Source organism: Electrona antarctica (assembly GCF_951216825.1).
Source record: "Electrona antarctica genome assembly, chromosome: 6".
Taxonomy (NCBI): domain Eukaryota; kingdom Metazoa; phylum Chordata; class Actinopteri; order Myctophiformes; family Myctophidae; genus Electrona; species Electrona antarctica.
In genome coordinates, this window is record NC_136811.1 from 38,481,838 (window position 1) to 38,499,559 (window position 17,722).

The 17,722-nt window shown below is 42.5% G+C and overlaps 1 protein-coding gene across 1 annotated transcript; it reads left to right on the forward strand.

Moving 5' to 3' along the window:
- Positions 1–394: 394 nt before the first annotated feature.
- thrap3a (thyroid hormone receptor associated protein 3a) lies at positions 395–14,766 on the forward strand. Its single transcript, XM_079502640.1, has 11 exons — positions 395–450; positions 555–700; positions 3,963–4,913; positions 5,519–6,190; positions 6,531–6,703; positions 7,605–7,713; positions 8,393–8,477; positions 9,198–9,379; positions 9,500–9,677; positions 9,831–9,983; positions 11,292–14,766. Exons 2-11 carry the CDS (start codon positions 579–581, stop codon positions 11,556–11,558), a joined length of 2,892 nt encoding a protein of 963 aa, XP_079358766.1. The 5' UTR covers positions 395–450; positions 555–578; the 3' UTR covers positions 11,559–14,766.
- Positions 14,767–17,722: the final 2,956 nt, after the last annotated feature.

Consider the following 17,722-nt stretch of genomic DNA (forward strand, 5'->3'; position numbering starts at 1 on the left):
GAGTAGGTAAGTGATATTACACTAATTGTATATCTTTTCTTGAGGTAATTGTTTATCCCTCAAAATCACGAGGGCTAATATAACCTTTGGTACTGTATATGCAAATAAGTCAGTATGTCCAAAAATTACTGCACTTTGGCTTTGTAGGGCAGTGTAGTTGGGGTCCATTCTTTAGCTCTCTCTCTCCTTCTCTTAGCCCGGCTAAAAACATTGAAGACTGCTTTATTTCCTGTGGTTTTAACACACAGTAAACACACACAGGTTAAATCTTAAGTGTGTTGATTGGAATGGGCCCGCTCTCTGTGAAAATAATAAAAGGAGTGTGTTGCACCTGTGGTAGAGTGAGAAATTGCCCTCTTCCCTTTTGGACGCTGCCGCTGTAGATTAGATTTGACTGCAAATGATCAATGTGGGTTTTCACTTCTGGTTTCCTCCCATTGCTTGATAATGGTGATTTATTCAGCAATTCAGTTCTGTGCTGTTTCCATTGCTGTGTCAGTGTGTCTCTCCAAAAGCCTCACCTAAAACCTTAACCCTGACTGTTTGTCTCACAGTGTTCACAGTGATTATCTACAGTGATGCCTAAATCCATCAAATCGGCATCCAGGTCCCGGTCCCGCTCAAGATCCAGATATAGATCCAGCTCAAGCTCTCATTCCAGAAGTCGTTCCAGATCCCGGTCGAGGAAGCATCGCTACAGGTAAATTTAACGCAATCGGCAATACTGTAAGTACTCTGTGGTGCAGTGTTCAGGCTTGAAAAAAACGACAGTGTTATAGTTTAATAAATGCCAAGCTGACTTTTATTAGCTGCTTAATTGTGTACTGTGTTTCCACAAAGAAATTAAACCTAGACTACCTAGAATGGTAGAGGCATCATCTATTTTAGTTGTGTTATTTCTGTCCTGAAGCTGTGCTGGTGTGTATGGAAAGCAATAAACGCTCGGCACATTGCTCTGCCAGACCTCACAAATTGAAACAAGATAAGGGTTGCTAACAGAGTCCTGACAGGTATGCCACAAGCAGAAGAATACCTCTGGCACAACAAAGGTCCAAAGTATAAAAGACCCGGCAAAGGTTGTTGCCAATGTAGAAAAAGGGAACTGTCAAATGTATTGAATTTAAAGACCATGTCATGAGCAATGTTCCCTCCAAACTCTATGCACATTATTTGATTTGTGCTTTCATGTTATGCTATGGTATTATTCAAATACCAAGACTTTGGTGCTTTGTCATTGTGCTGTTCAGTTAAATTGCATAACGGAGTGGACGCCCACTGGCCTAGTGGCGCATGCCACATATAGGCTCTGGCCTAACAGCACGTTGCGTGTTCGAGTCCCGTTCATGACGACCTTTGCTGCATGTCTCTCCCCTTCTCTCTCTCCCTCTTTCCTGTCTGCCTTTACTGTAACTATCAATAAAGGCACAAAAGCCAAAAACATATTAAAAAATAAATAAAAAATTGCATAACGGGGACTAAACTCTAGAGAGAGTACCTATTATCATTCTGAGGCTTTGATTTCTTCTTTCTTCTTACTCCAAAATCGTGTATTTCCTGTGCTTTATGAAGTTGATGCTCATATAAACTGACATGGCTGTAGCAGCATGCTAATGGATCCTGGACTGCAGCCCTTTATCCAAAGGAAATTAATGTGTATGAAAAACTTGCTATTGGCCAATGGCTACTGCCAGCTCTACGCTACTGTAGGATGTCTGTCACGAGTCAATTTCCATGTAGGATTGTTTATAATACTTTTTGCACAAATTAGCACACCACAGTGTCTTCATGGAAATATTCGGTCGATGCATTTGTTGTATTGTTTGGAAGGCGCCAGGGAAATTCCTTGGTCGTGGGGTCATGTGCTGGCTGTGATAGTGTGCACTTGTGAGGGAGACAGAGTGTGGTTTAAATGTGACGCCACTCCCACATACAACTGGCAAAAATGACTGTGGCAAGGCAGTCGAGAGGCATGGCAACTCGTTTCCTGGCAGATGCACAGTCTGTACGGCTAGTATTTGAAAGAAAAAAAAGAAAGGCAACAAGAAATGCATGCTCGCGCCTCCAGAACTCCATTTGCATACGTGTACATGGCCATGTACATGCATGAACACATGCACACTATTTCACACTCTCACAGTTTATTTGCATCTACTGTTGAGATATCCCTGGAGCTGACTAATAGTAGCAGCTTTCTTTGCCACATTTGGGCTGATCCAATGGTGGAAAAGTGAGAGGACACAGGGGACCCATGAGCCATGAGAAGGAGATATGCCCTGGCTTCCTGTCCAGTTCCAGCCTTAACCACTCTCTCCCCAAGGGGTCCAAATGAGCCAGAAATTAGTAAAACATTCACTTTTCACTAACTCTCTCTCTCGTGTGCGTGCGTGCGTGCGTGCGTGCGTGCGTGCGTCACGCAGTATCAAGTGATTTAACACAGGGGTAGAAGTTTCAGTGTACCCTACTTGAAAGCGTAACCACTTTAACCCTGGCATCCCAAATTTGGGCATGGCATTATAGGATGGGGGAAAAAAGATGAAGATATAGAAAAACTTCATCCACCAATCATTTACAACTTTTTTGTGGCTAAAATGAACACAATAAGACTCAAATTTCCACAAACCACTATTTATTGTTGTGTAAAATTGGGTGTTCAACATTGTTGTCAATTTGTTTTTGTTATGCAGTACATAAGATATCAAGTTGGATAGTTTAGAGAATGTTGATCAAGTAGTGCTTAATATGAAATAAGTAGTAGCAGTTGTCTGTCTGAAATGCCATTTTTAACCACAGGTCTCTTTGCTGGCTGGCCAGCCAGTGTAATTGGCAAGCGTAGCTTTGAAGGATTAGAACAGAAATGTTTCCCATATGGCCATGTGACTACTCTCTCTGCACAAGGGCTGGGCATAAGAGATGCAGAGTCTGTAGCTCACACAGTGATTGTGCGGCGCTGCTCGATGCACTGCCTTCTTTAACTAACTCTGTATTCCAATGAAAAAGCACACTAGGTGAGTCCTGTCTGTTTATGTGCTCTGTATATTTTAAAAAGGTTTTTCCAGGATTGCTTTTCCTTGCATCGGGTTGCCCGGAAAGTTTTGTTAAATGGTATTTTTGTATGCTTCTTTTAAACTTTGGATTTTGTATGTTTCTCTGAATGGTATAACTTAAGTAGACTTTTTCAGTCTAGTATTTATCTACTTTATCTACAACATGAAGGTGGAAAAATGTGAATGTGACGGAGCAGTTGCTGAATCTTATTATTAGGTAAAAGAAAAGAAAAACGTGCATGGCATGATAGTTTGTCGTAAACCCCTAAGTTATTAGTTGATACTTACAAATGTAATAGAATGCATGTGGTGAGTTTATTATTGAACGCTGCAGAAGTGCTGAATATAAAACATCATGTAGCAGCAAGCAATATGATTGTGTTTTTAGAGACTTGCACTGCACCTCTGTCTTCTTGTCTGTGGTGTGTTGTCAGTGGTGCACTACAGCCCCCATGTGTTCACTTTGGGTCTCACAGCTTTGTTCAGAGCCAACAGACATTGTGAAATTGCTCCTTTGTGGACACCTCTCGCTGCAGCAGTTAAATATTAACATGTGTTTTCATACTTCCCGTGATGTATTTGGCAGACCCAGCTGCATCTATGTGCAGTTTATTTATGATATTTCTTTGCCAGCTGTTACCCCACGTTGCTTCTTCCTTGTTTTATATTGAAAGTTGAGTCTTTTGTGCAATTAATGGAAATAGGTAATAATATTACATCTTCTCATACACTGCACAAAAGAACCGATTACTACTACTATTAATTGATGTCACATATAACATTAATACAAATTCATACATATTTAATGATTGTATTAAGTGTTTTAATACAACAACTGATATTACTAGGCTATGTTGCATTCATATGGTACATACTTTTATTTAAAGTTAGACATGGCCTTCCTCTCTGCCCTTACAGCTCTAGGTCTCGCTCAAGGTCACGTTCCAGGTCCCATTCTCCATCTCACAGCCGGGAGAAGAAATATCCACGGAGCTATCAGAACAACCGCGAGTTCCGTGGTTACCACCGCGGCTTCCGGAGGCCCTACCACTTCAGGGGCCAGGGGCGCGGCTACTTCCAACGGGGCCGCTACCAGCGCGGTGGATACAACAATAACAATGGTGGATATAACAATAACTTCCGCAACAACTGGAAGAACTACCGACAGTACCCCCAACAACATCAACATCAACAACAATATCAGCAGAAGCAGAAGCAGAAGCAGCAGCAACAGCAGCAGCAGCAGCAGCAGCAGAACCATTCACGGGGCCGTTCGCACTCCCCCAAGAAGCGCTCTGGAAGCCCTCACACCAGTCAATCGCACCAGTCCGACCGGTCTTCCTCACCCCGGTCCAGACACTCTCACCAATCTTCCTCTTCCTCGCACTCCCCCTCTCCCAAATGCAGGTCAGCTGTGGGGTTGGCCAGGCAGAATTCCAAGGATGTGAACCAGGAGCCTTTAACCTCCAAGGAGCTCCAGGGAGGAGGAGGAGAAGGAGGAGGGGGAGAGCGATTAGGTGGAGATGAGGAGCAAGTAGAACCAGCAGGGGTTCTGGCAGGAGGCGATGATGGCTCAGCTGGTGTTGGAAAACCCGGGGGTGCCTGGCAGAGCTTGACAGACTACAACAGCAGCCCCAAGAGGGCCAGTCTTCTGACAGGCTCAGCTGACTTTGCTGACCAGGTCACCCCAACTCATAACCACTCTGATCTGTCACCTAAAAGCACAAATGCCACCAGCAATGGTGCTTCCTCTTGGCAGGTGGTTGGTAAAAGCATCTCAAAGAAAAGCCCCACATCTATGTTTCAGCCCTTCTCCAAAGAGGACGATCTAGATGGAGATACGTCAGCAATGTCCTCTGCCTTTAAAAGGTAAGCACAACATTTCTCCGATGTCTGTGTTCTAAGATGTTGTTGTTGTTTTTCTTTTGCTTTGGTAAAGTTTTGAATGAATTAATATCCATTTGGTTTCTAATGCAGTCATCAGTGGGTTTGTTATTCTTTCAGAAGTCAGTTTTCCTTTCTTTTTTTTTTTTACGTATACCACACGATAATTGCCCTTGGTATTTTTCCTTGGCTTATGCGCCCCCTCAGGAAATAGTGGTAGTCATAACAAACCAAAATAAGATGAAAGAGCTTATAGAGCTCTTGTGTGGAATACTAACTGCAATGCTTTGCAATGGCAGATCTTATGGCCTTACTGTATGCAGAAAAACAGATTTCTGTACCTTGCTTTGACAAAATAAGTGCGGATAAAGTATTTTGAATTACACTAAATTGACCGGCTTAGACCGTCATGTACACATAATTGTTAACAGATATTGCAAAAATGAATTACTTAACATACAGTTGTAGGCCTACTCATTAAGCTTGAATTCAACTGTGTGTTGAATTTGTATATGTGTATAGTATAGTGTTCAATAGTACAGTATGTTCAGTTAGATGCAACTATTAATCATTTCTTTCCCTTTGTTCAGGTTCTTGGAGGAGCAAAACAATAAGAAATCCAAATCTTCCAGGGAAAATGACATGGCAAATCATATGGATATGGAGGAAGAGAAAACAAATGGAGGCATCTTTGACTCTGTGTCAAAAAAGCACAAGGAGGACATTGATGTGTCTTTGACCAGCTTCTTGAAAGCCCCTCCTTTTGAGGAAGAGGAAGGCGAGGTGACAGCCAAGCCTTACACAAGGACGCTTCGTAAAGAGTGGGACAATGGTGATGAGTATTCTAAACCCAAGATCACGATCACCCGCTCAACTCATGGGCTGTTTGAAGAGCGTTTTGGCAAGTGTCAGAACCTGGCCTACTTGCAGGTAGCCAAAGATGATGATCTTGACCTCGATGCTGTGGCGGAGGAGATATACCGCAGTCGAAAGCAGGACAAAGCGGCCGCCATTGCAGCAGCCCTCACCAAGAGGGAGATAGTAAACATGCTGAGAGAGCTCTCCCCAGAGAGAGGCTGTTTCAAAGGCAGGAGGATGGAGAAATCAATCTCCAGCCTGACTCCCTCACCTCCATCCTCAAGGAGAAACTCTGAGAGGGAGATGTTCATGGTGAGGGGAGATGACTCACCCCCCAGGGCCTTGAGGAAAAGAGAGGCAAAATGCAATGTCAGAATGGATTTCCTAGGTGATGGCCTGTTGAGGTATGCAGTGGTCACACTGGTAAAAGTCTCTAATCTGATTGTTTCTCCTTAATCGGACAGAAACGATAATGCATTCCTTTTTCTAGCCATAGTCTTCATTGTTCAAACAGTAACAGTTCAACAGTGTGTAACGTTTCGTGAGAATGAATATTATGATAAAACCAAAATTTAAAAGTTTGTTGAACTAATAATTTCCAATATTTTATCATCTCTTGATAAAGGCTGTTCTTTATGTCTGTATGTTTTCTTTCTTTCGTCTTAGCTTCTTTGTTTATTTACAGTCAAAAGCTCAAAAGCTAGTTAAACAATACCATAATTGTTACTTTTGTCTGATTTACAGCTCGTCTGATATTTTGGCAGAGGAGCGCCAGTTGTCTCAGGATCTTGTGCAAGCTTCAAAAAAAGAGCAGGAGTTTCGCTCTATCTTTCAGCATGTTAAGGCCACTCAGTCAAAAAGGAGCACCTCTGAGCTTTTCTCTCAACATATTGTGGCCATCGTCCATCACTCAAAAGGTGACTTTTGCCTCTCTTTCTTCTGATTTAATAAGGATTTGTATCCATGTCATGCAAGGACTGAGAAGCTTCAGTGACCAATATCTGCATTTGTTGTGTTGCACATAAGCCAATGTATTGGCCAAAAAAGTGCATATTTCAGGAATAAGGACAGAATGCCCCCTGTCAAGCTTTGAAATGACATTATAGAGAATGCATTTCTTACTGATTTCAAGAGTGAGTGCAAGAAACAAACTGCAAATGCATACTTCATGTGAGAGAGTGAGTGCCTAAGTTTTCAGTTGAAGCAAGAAAAACACCATAATTGCAAGCTCAGTGGTTTGTCTCCGACAGCTGTGGTATGTTTTGTTTTCTTTCCTTTTTTTTTCTCGATGTCAGACATACAGCAACGAGCTCAACCTGCTTCTACAAACTCTGATAACATTTGATGTAGCATGAGAACATTGAAATTATATTGTTTAACACACTGAAAATTCTATTAGCTTGTATTGACTAAACAGTATTAATTGTACAGTTGCATTTCATTGCATTGAATATCAAGTCCAGCACAGTATACTATTTCTTACATTTCTCTATATTATAATGTATGTACCTATTATGTTATTATTCAGTGACTAATATGTAACACTTTGAGCAAATTGCTACCCAAATATAAAAGACTTGATATGTAATGAAGTTTGCATATCAAGCGCGCCTGCACATGTGCTCGCACTCATGCATGTGCACACAACACGCACGCACGCACGCACGCACGCACGCACGCACGCACGCACGCACGCACGCACGCGCGCACACACGCACACACACAGAGAGACAGAGAGACACACAGAGAGACACAGAGACACATACATAGTGAACACCTGTTTATCTCAAATGCCATTCTTATTGTCTGTCTCTACAGCTCAGCACTTTCCGCCTCCTGGGATGACTTTCAATGAGCGTTTCTCCATGTACCAAAGAAGAGCAGCCGAAAAGGAAATGAAGCCTCGAAAAAGCCCAGAGATACACAGGTAGAGTCGCCTATTGAGTGACCCTCTCCCCCACTCAGTGTGCTGTGGCTTCAGCCTCTTATAACGGCTTTCAGGTATTTCTCTCACCTGTCCCACCTGAAAATCAGCAGGCTAATCTTGACTTATTTGTTTGTCATGCTACAACGTGCTCCAGTGGTGGTGAAATAATGTCTTGAAATGTTCAATGCTCGATGTTCATAAGGATTGTTGTTTCTTGTTATGAAAGCTGCAATGCAGAACTTGTTTCCATATATAGAATGTTATTTTAACAATTCTGACTATGGTATGCGCACTGTATGTAAATACAATATAATAGTGCATGTTATGTCTGCATTGCAGTTGTTTCGAAGTGGTCTCCGTACACTTCCATTGAATAATTTTGACCCTGCATGGTGTTGGGTTCGACACCTTCTGCTGCACAAATTCTGTAGTATCCGCTGGCCAAAGGGCCATTGCCTATTGGCTGAACAGTAGAAATTTTGTCTATCATCCGGGAGACCTGTGTTCAAATCATAAAAGTTATGGATAGTAGCTTTAATCGTTTCTTGTTTGTTTTCATTTTGTTTTTCAATTTAGCTCCAATCCTGTCTTGCCATTGTGATCTGACTGGCACCTGCTTTATGTTGATTCACTGTGAACATTTTACATTTTTTGTCTTGAATGTGCTTCTCTCTTGTAGGAGAATTGATGTTTCTCCAAGTGCTTTTAAGAAACATGCTCACCTTTTTGAGGCGATGAAAGGCTCTGAGGATGCCAGTTACAAGGTGACCGAACATTTTGCAATATGAAGTGTATTGGGACAGACTCAGAGACAAACAACAGCAAGCACGTGAAGCCAGCCGCCTTTAGACTGCACTCTCGTTGTGAGCCGCTGGCTTCCTTTGAAGGGAGATGCATAAAGTCTAAGAAAGCAAATGCAGAATGTGGCACGTTGAATGTGTTGTTTGTTAAATACCCCCTCCACGTATGGTGCATTGATTAAAGTGTGGGTATGAGCCTGCCCTGGGCCATTGAGTCTAATAATGAGTGAGGGGTATGAAATGGAAGTGGCCAATTGCTCCTGTGCCCAAGCTGTACAAAGGACTGTCATAGTAAGTATTCTTCTTTGGAAAAATAAGGAACGGAAATAATCAACAGCAAGCAACACTTGTACTAGCTGTGCTCATATGCTTAAAACCTCTATTTTGTTTGGAATGAATCTCACAGTATTTCAGTTATGGTTGCGCATGGAATCAGACATAAATGTTTCTCCACAGAAAGGGTACTACTGTACTTCACAGAACTATAAAAAATATGTGCTGGTGCACACCTGGAAAGATTTTTGTTTTTCTTAATGGAAACAAATCACCACAATATCCAATAATCATGCTTATAGAAGTTCCTCTTCTAATGTTTCTGCAAACGACCGTGGCAGACACATGACAACATCCCTATGCTAATCCCAATCTGTCCACGACCTTGTGTTCTGTTTTTGAATTGCTCAGGACGGCAAAGAAAAAAAGAAGGGTGAATCTATGGACCTTCGAGTGGATATTGAGCGCCGCAAAAAGTACTTGGTGCGTGAGGGAGATTTTAATCAGGATGGGGCAAGAGATATAAGAAAATCCCCAGATTCTAGTAGAGAGAGGTCTATGGAGAAGTCCTCCAAGCACCACAAGAAATCAAAGTATGTGCAATTGTTCATCATTTTCCCAATCATCCACAGACACTTTGAAGATAACGCTTTAAAAAAAATAATAATAATTGCACTATAAACCTTCTAACCCTACTCTAACCCTCCTTTTAGAAAAAGTAAGAAGAAGCGTTCTCGCTCCAGCTCTTCCTCTTCCTCTTCAACCTCACACAGGGGAGACAACGTCCCCCGCGATGAGTCAGAGCCCACAGAGGAAGGTTTTAGCAAGGCTCAACTGGGACCACAAGACCGTGGCGGCCATGTTGACAGAGGAACGTCACGTGGAGGATTTGTAAGTCAAGAGTTATTTTTATTTTATTTTTTGAAGCACGTAAGCCCGTAAAGCTTCACGTGCAGTATGTGTATTTAACTTGTACGACTGACTGAATGTTCGCTCTGCACCACATAAAGACCCCATGTCTTATTTTACACCAATAAATTACAGCAATTCAGGATTCGAGGGAGGGGCTGGAACAGAGGAAATTACCAGGGAAACAATGCAATACAGGGACACAGTAACCCTTTGAACGTGCAAGTTCAGCATAAGAATGAAGACTGGGACCCAGAACACACCCCCAAGAGCAAGAAATACTACTTGGTAGGATTATGCCGTCTCATTCTTTTGCTTTAGCGTTTAACGTTTTTAATTTCATGGATACCCAATAGCTCTCAGAGTTACAGACCTGAAAGGGTGTATTTGGAACCCCCTCAAAGAACCCTGGACCCCACTTTCAGAACCACCTTTTGCTTCTCAACCTTTTTTGGGGTAGCCCTCAGCCCAGTCTCCCCCCCGCCCCTCCCTCCAATATCCAGGTCCCTTGCTAATCTACAAGTTCACAAGGGGTCATGATGCAACGCCTTGTGAGCTTGTAGAGCTGCTATTTAGAAGTTGTTGAAATTTAAAGCAAAATGGTTAATGGTTAATTCAGACCTGCTGAATCCATTGCATTTGTCAACACACTTGAAAATAGTGAGGCGTTTTTGCCCAGCACTGTTAGGACATATGGTCAAACTGAGTATAATGGATTGGATACTACTATGAGCAATCTTGTGGAATAAGGAACAAAACATTTTTCCCCCATAATGTTGGCTGCAGCCTGACAAATATGCTGTTGTGAAGGTGAATGTGGTGACCCTTTGACAACTACGCTACTGGGAAACGCACCTGAGTGAATAGCTAGCAAATATGCATCATGAACATTGGGTGATTTTAACTTGGAATTTCTTAAAATAGTCCAGTAATAAGTTTTTATATTTAATGTGCAAAAACAACTGTGTGTCCTGAAAAGGATACCCAGGATCCAGAATACATTCCGTTTGGCAACAAGCTGTTGAAAATAAGCTTTTTATGAATGGTACTGTATCTACTTCACTGTATATGTTTCTTTTCCCTTTTTACCTCCTTTATGATGAATTCCTGTTCTGTCTATAGAAGTGTCTATTTGTACGTCTCTAAATGTTTTGATGATTTGAACATGGTGGACCCTATTGGAAACAAGTGTAATGCTTAATTGGGTCGTCCACTCACAGTTAACAGCCTTTGTATTGAGTTTGTGCTTGAAATGTACTGTAATTCTGCAAACTGTTAATAAATTCTTCAATCAATCAATCAAACCATAATTATACCAAAAGACACTCAACTAAACACCTACAGCAATGGACTGATAAACCGCACCTCACTTAACTGCAGTTTTATATAATGAAAGTATTTCTGATGATAAAATGATGAAAATGTGCAGTCACATTCTCTGAACACCCCCTTTGAGAATCACTAATTTACATCATAGTGGTGAATTGAAGCGCCACTCGGAGTGAGTGTGCTTCTTTCTCTGATCATGACATAACAACACATATTATGTCAAACTAATATTTCTTCATCTTGGCTTTGTCTTTGTTCCTCTAATAGCATGATGACAGAGATGGGGAAGCAAACAGCAAGTTGTTGGATGGCCGAGGGCGAGGCCGGGGGGGAAGCTTTACGCGTGGCAGAGCATGGTTCATAATACGGAAAGGCCCCGGGGGCCTCAACAACAGCAGCAGCAACAACAACCCCAAATGGGCCCACGATAAGTTTCAGCCCAACGGGGAGCAAGGCGGACAGGAAGAGGACGACGACAACACACAGCCAGACCACAAACAGGGAGGCAACGACAAAGGCGTTGAGAACACTTGAACACTCAAATTTCACAGGCATTCACGAGAATGGATGATAAACAGCACCAGACAGTTGGTTTCATGATGGCATGCTCTCTCTCTCTCTCTCTCTCTCTCTCTCTCTCTCTCTCTCTCTCTCTCTCTCTCTCTCTCTCTCTCTCTCTCTCTCTCTCTATCTCCGACAAGATATTGAACAGATTCAAGTCAAAGGACAACAAATCATAGGTAGTAGAAGAAACACTGTTTTAAACAGTAAACATTTTTTTTTGTAAACGTTTTTTGAAGGATTCTAAATGCAACATAAGCACTAGGCTATTTTCACTGTGCAGGGATTACAGTATGTGGTAACTTTCCTCGGTTTTGTCCAGTGAGCTGGTGAATACAAGCCCTCTGCACCTTTGGTGTAGTTTGAACTAGCAAAAATGAAAATCACAGCGTTTGTGGTTCCGGAGTTTGTGCCTTAGAGATCATCATCATAAGCAGGCTATCAAATAAACCGTTAATGTACGATAGCCTAAATACCACACAAAACATCCGGAAGTGAAGACGAGATTGGGCCATGCATTATAGTTGTAGTGATTGTCATGAAGTGCATTTTTCACAATGAACACACCGAGTTGAGTTCAGCCAAGCCATTTGACAACACCTACCGGTTATCTGACAATGGGACCAAACTGTAAAGGGTCATCAGTTATTATTTTATGCAGTCTTGCATAGTGGAACATTTGACCAATCAGTTACAGTGTCTGGCTAATAGACTGTTAACCAAAGTGCTTTTCAACATGTGTGCTTTCATGGACTTTCATTGTGTTCTTTCTTCAGCCTGTTGGTTTTCAGATGTTCATACACGTCACTTAATTAGAGCTCTTAGCTGGATCTTATATACTACCTACTGTATGTGTGATGATAATAATTGCAAGGGTGCAATTTGGAAGTCTTTTTTCCCTTCTTTTACACAGATCATTATTGTTACATTTGGCCAAATTATTAATATATCCTCATCACTGTCGGGTGGAATCCTTGTCCAAAACCGTTACATATCAGGAAATGACCTGTGTTCCTGTGTCACAAGTTCTTATTAAAGGTAGGGTAAGTGATATGTATTGGTTAAACAAAAAGGTCACTATAGTCTGATAGTACTTGTTGCTTTTTTATTTAATTTTTTGCTTTTTTATTGATAGATTACATTAGTCTGACAGGAAATGGGGAGAGAGATGGGGGGGTGACACACAGCAATGGTCGTCAGGGTCAGGACTCGAACTCGCAGCACGCTGCCAGGCCGGACCACCAGCCCAGGTGCCCAGACGGCTACGCCAGGGTCGATACTTCTCATTACTATACACCAGCCCAGGTGCCCAGACGCCAGGGTCGATACTTCTCATTGCTATACACCAGCCCAGGTGCCCAGACGGCTACGCCAGGGTCGATACTTCTCATTGCTATACACCAGCCCAGGTGCCCAGACGGCTACGCCAGCCGCCAGGGTCGATACTTCTCATTGCTATAGTGTTTGTTCAGTAACAGGCGTATCCTCGTCTCTCCTGATTCATTTTCAGGTGGGTAGCCAATTCTTTTGCCAATCAGGAGAGAGTGTTCCAGTTCACAACAAAGTCTTATGCATAACTGATTAGCTCAGAGACAGGTGCGTAGGCAGGGATCAGACGTATAGAATAAAATAAAGTGACCCACACACCGTCTACACTTGCACAATAAGGACAACTTTATTTAGGCAACGTTTTGGTCAATTGACCTTCAGAGATGCCTGAAGAAGTGTGCCGGTAACTTTATTTTATTCTATAATGTTCCAGTTATAAAACAAATCTGCTCATTTCCTTGTGTCATCACTTCCATTTTCACTTGTTTGTACAATATCCTGTATGAGTTCTCTCTCCTAATTGGATGAAATTTGTATCCCGACCTGAAAATGCATGTTCTATTTAATAAAGAGCTGGAGAGACATGGAGACCCCTGTTACTGAACAAACACTATATCCATGAGCTATCAGAATATAAATCACAGAGGAGAGTCTCTCTTACCTGTATTTAGGCCAGGTGCTGGATGTCAAGGCATCAAGGCAAACGGGTGCAGTACTTAGTTTAGACAGTTTTTGGTTTAGACTAGTCATTGGTTAGACCAGTCATTAGTCCTACAACTACAACCTATCTCAAACCCTAAACCTAACCTCCCACGGGGCAGCACACCTAAACCTAACCTTAACCCATGTCTAACCAATGACTAGTCTAAACTAAGTATGCACCCCAGGCAAACATCAAAGAAGAGGAAGAAACATCTGCATCTAGTTTCTAGAGCTCCTAAGAGACTTACTTTATTAATGGCAAAAATGCAACGTTACGACCCTTTAGGTCTTCATCAGGCAAAAAACAAACAAAAAAAACGTTTTTTTTTTCATTACATGTTTGCCATTAATAAGGTCTCTTTGGAGCTCTAGAAACGAGTGTGCGCATGTTTCTTCCTCTTCCTATCAGAATATAAAGACATGTAACACTTATTAACAAAATATCACTTACCCTATACCATATTCTAATAAATGTAAAAATTCTTTACAAATCTTTCAAACATAGCAGAAATAGAAGATCTACAAGCTCACAATGCATCGTGATGCGACACATTGTGAGCTTGTAAATCACTATTTTTGCTACTTTTGCACAATGCTGTGACAAAGTATGAGATACTGAGAGGGCATTAATTTACTGTATGTTAAAAAAAAATATGGAGATACAAGGTTTCTGCCTAACAGCGATGAAATTCAATCTTACAGCATATTCATAATTTTGACTATTACTTTGACTTTGACTATACATATTATGTAAAGGGAGGCTGATCTATATGCAAGCAATTTTAGAATAAATATTTTACTTGCTCTTTGGGAACTTTACTGTAACTGTATGTGTTTTTGTTTCTTTTTTTAATGAATTAAGGACATGCTCTATTTGTGGCAACATTATTGGATGAGAGGGTTAAAATGTCTGCATTCTTGGAGGTGGTTAGAGGTTTTGTAGCTGTTTGAATGCTATTATGTTGCACTTATGTGATTTGTAGACCTTGCTGTGGGTGCACTGCTGTTTATTGTACAGTATAGGATAATAGGTTGTGACTATTGTGCTTAAAACACACTTGGCAGAGCAGAGGATAATTGCTTTTTTAAATGGTTCTCATCACTGTTTTTTCTTAGAGATTGTAAATTAAAGAAACTATGGTTACTGGGATTTCGGGGTGATTTCTTTTTCATATGAATCGCTAGGATACTTTGAGGTGGTGGCTGCCTGGTTCAAGTCTGTAAATCTTGAGAAAATCTGAGTCAGGAAATAAAATATTCTCTCTCACTCTCTCCCCCTGCTTTCAGTAGCCCACACAAACATCATAGTTGTTCTCAGCTATTTGTGAGTGGTGCAACCACTCCCTTACGGAGTTATGTGGGTGCATTGGCTGGCTGGCTGGGTGGCTGGCTGGCTGGCTGGGTATGAGCATGAAAACAGCATGGTTGTTTTTCACCACCTGTGCGCAACCTAACACACACACACAAACACACACGCACATATTAACTGTATATATGATGATTTTGGGTGTGCCAGTACAGTACAGTGACAGTACAGTACAGTAGAGGGTACAGTAGAGGGACCGGCACACGGTAACCCTGTCATTTCTCAACCGTTTCGGACACGGGGCGGCACGCCGGAACCGGCCCCCTGGAACCCCCGGGAACCCCCACACGGAGTTGCACCACTCACTTCACATGGGTGTGATTTTAGTATAGAGCTGATATCGGCCATTATTTGGCCATTATTTGACAATTTCAGCAATTATGCAGCCGATGTGTCCCGATTTGTATCCACTTTCAACCTGGCATGCCTATTTTGGGCGTGTCATTTGATGTAAAAAATAATAGCTCACAACGCATCGCAACGTGATGTGTTGTCATCTTGTAGATCAGCTATTTTTGAGGGGCTCATGAGCTATCCTACAATATGATGTAATCATATATGGGTATACATGCCTGGCATCGTCATGGTTATATGTACCCAGTTGGCTGGCATCGTCATGGTGATATGTACCCAGTTGGCTGGCATCGTCCTCATGATCCGCATCCAGTAGGAAAGTATAAAAGAAGGTTAAGAAGAGGTCTATATTTAGTTAGCAGCAACTCATACTAGCGACACGGGAGGCTTCAAAGCCATTGACACGAGACCTTTTTGGCCTTACAACCCAGATATTGTAGTGTAAGAAGCTTCGGCATCCTGGTTGGGTTTTAACTCGGACAAACAGCACTAGTTTGAGCTAAACATCAGTTAGCGACTTGCAACAAGGAAACCAAGCTGCCTTCATCCTAACAAGTTCATCTGTAAGTTAGTTGTCAACACTCATTGATGGTGGAGCTGCTGTGTGAAATGTGTCACTGGACGATACATCTGGAAGGAGAACATGGGAAGGACCAGGCTGCTGTGGTGGTCAGACACGAGATCTATACTGCTTTGGAGGAGACAGAAACCAGAGGAGAAGAGATCACATTGAAGTACACGTCTTAAACACAGTGTCTTTATGCTGGAGGAAGTTGACTCCAGTGACCCCTGGAACAGGGGAACATCACCTTGAGGTTTCCTCCAGGTGTGAGGACCACACAGCTGTGCTGATTGGTGACACTATCTACCTCTGGGGAGGGTTGACTAACCAAGGTTACTGCAACGTGAGTTATGCATTTGATGTCGACGCCCACAGGTGGTTCAAACCCAGGGTGTCTGGGACTGTTTCAAAGGAGAGGAGGAACCACTCAGCCACAGGGGAAGGTCATGTTTATCCATGGAGACCATGACATCTACAAGTTGGACACCAGCACAATGGTCTGGTCTTTAATTAACATCAGAGGAACTAAACCATCTCATGCAGGTGGTCACTCTGCCACCAATATTTTTGTATTTAGACAAAGATTTTTGTATTTGGGGGCTATTGGGGTCAGTCCTACAAAAACATGACACAGAGACCAACAAATGGATGAAGAACTTCACCTTCTGCACAGGTTCTTCCAGAAAGACGCATGAGTCATTCAGCCTTTACCTACAATGGAAAGCTGTACATAATTTGGTGGCTAGAACGGTAACCAGTGCTTCAATGATCTGTGGAAATTCAGTCCAGAGACCTTCTCCTGGAAGAAGAAGGTTCTGGAAGAAGGTTGAGCCCAAGGGGGGGAAGTACCATCTCCGACCTCTAGATGTGCTGTTGCATGGTTGGAGATCGTATCATGCTCTTTGGATGATACAAACAGATTCTAAAGGATGGAACATACAAATACACATCCTCTGATGACCTGTATGTCTTAGACTTCAGTCCTAGCCTCAAGACATTATGCAAGCTATCAGTTATTCAGTACGGTCTGGAGCAGTCTGGACTCCCACACAACATCAGGTGGGAACTGGCAGCCCTTACTACCAGCAACTGAGAAAATAAACATAGTCCTCTAAACCAGTCGTTCTCAACCGGTGGTCCGGGGACCACCAGTGGTCCTTGGGGAGGCACAGCGTGCGCATAACGCACGCACCGGGTTCTCAAAATGCATTTCTTTCTGGGTTCTCAAAGTGCATTTTGTGCTCAAACACGAAGATTTATGTATAATACATTTGTGCACAGTAATGAGCAGGATAATATCTGTCTATAGACATACAAATATATGCTACTGTACCTTAGAAATTTTTATGTAGACCTATTGACAGTGCATAAACATAATTGCTCTGACATTAACTAGCATCACACACACACACACACACACACACACACACACACACACACACACACACACACACACACACACACACACACACACACACACACACACACACACACACACACACACACACACACACACACACACACACACACACACACACACACACACACAGGGCCAGCCCCGCCCCATGGTGCCGATGGGCTGGCGCCGCCGGGTATTTGACGCCTTCATGCTCTGGCACACCCGAGGGTAAGGGCGTCGGTTAAGTTTGTGGGGGCCAAGTTCGCTTGGTCGGGTCTTAGGAAGGTCTTATGATGGGCCTTCTGTGTGGCGTGCCAGCAGGCCAAGGTGCATCATCACACTAAGGATCCCTTGAAGCCGTTTCTCATTCCTGAGAGGCGGTTTGACCATGTCCACGTGGACCTGGTAGGCCCACTTCCCTCGTC

Excerpts from the sequence above, each read along its gene's own strand:
- thrap3a (XM_079502640.1), top strand. The coding sequence starts at position 579 with ATGCCTAAATCCATCAAATCGGCATCCAGGTCCCGGTCCCGCTCAAGA. Across the intron at positions 4,914-5,518 it reads ATGTCCTCTGCCTTTAAAAG|GTTCTTGGAGGAGCAAAACA; the intron begins GTAAGCACAACA and ends CCCTTTGTTCAG. Across the intron at positions 6,191-6,530 it reads CTAGGTGATGGCCTGTTGAG|CTCGTCTGATATTTTGGCAG; the intron begins GTATGCAGTGGT and ends TCTGATTTACAG.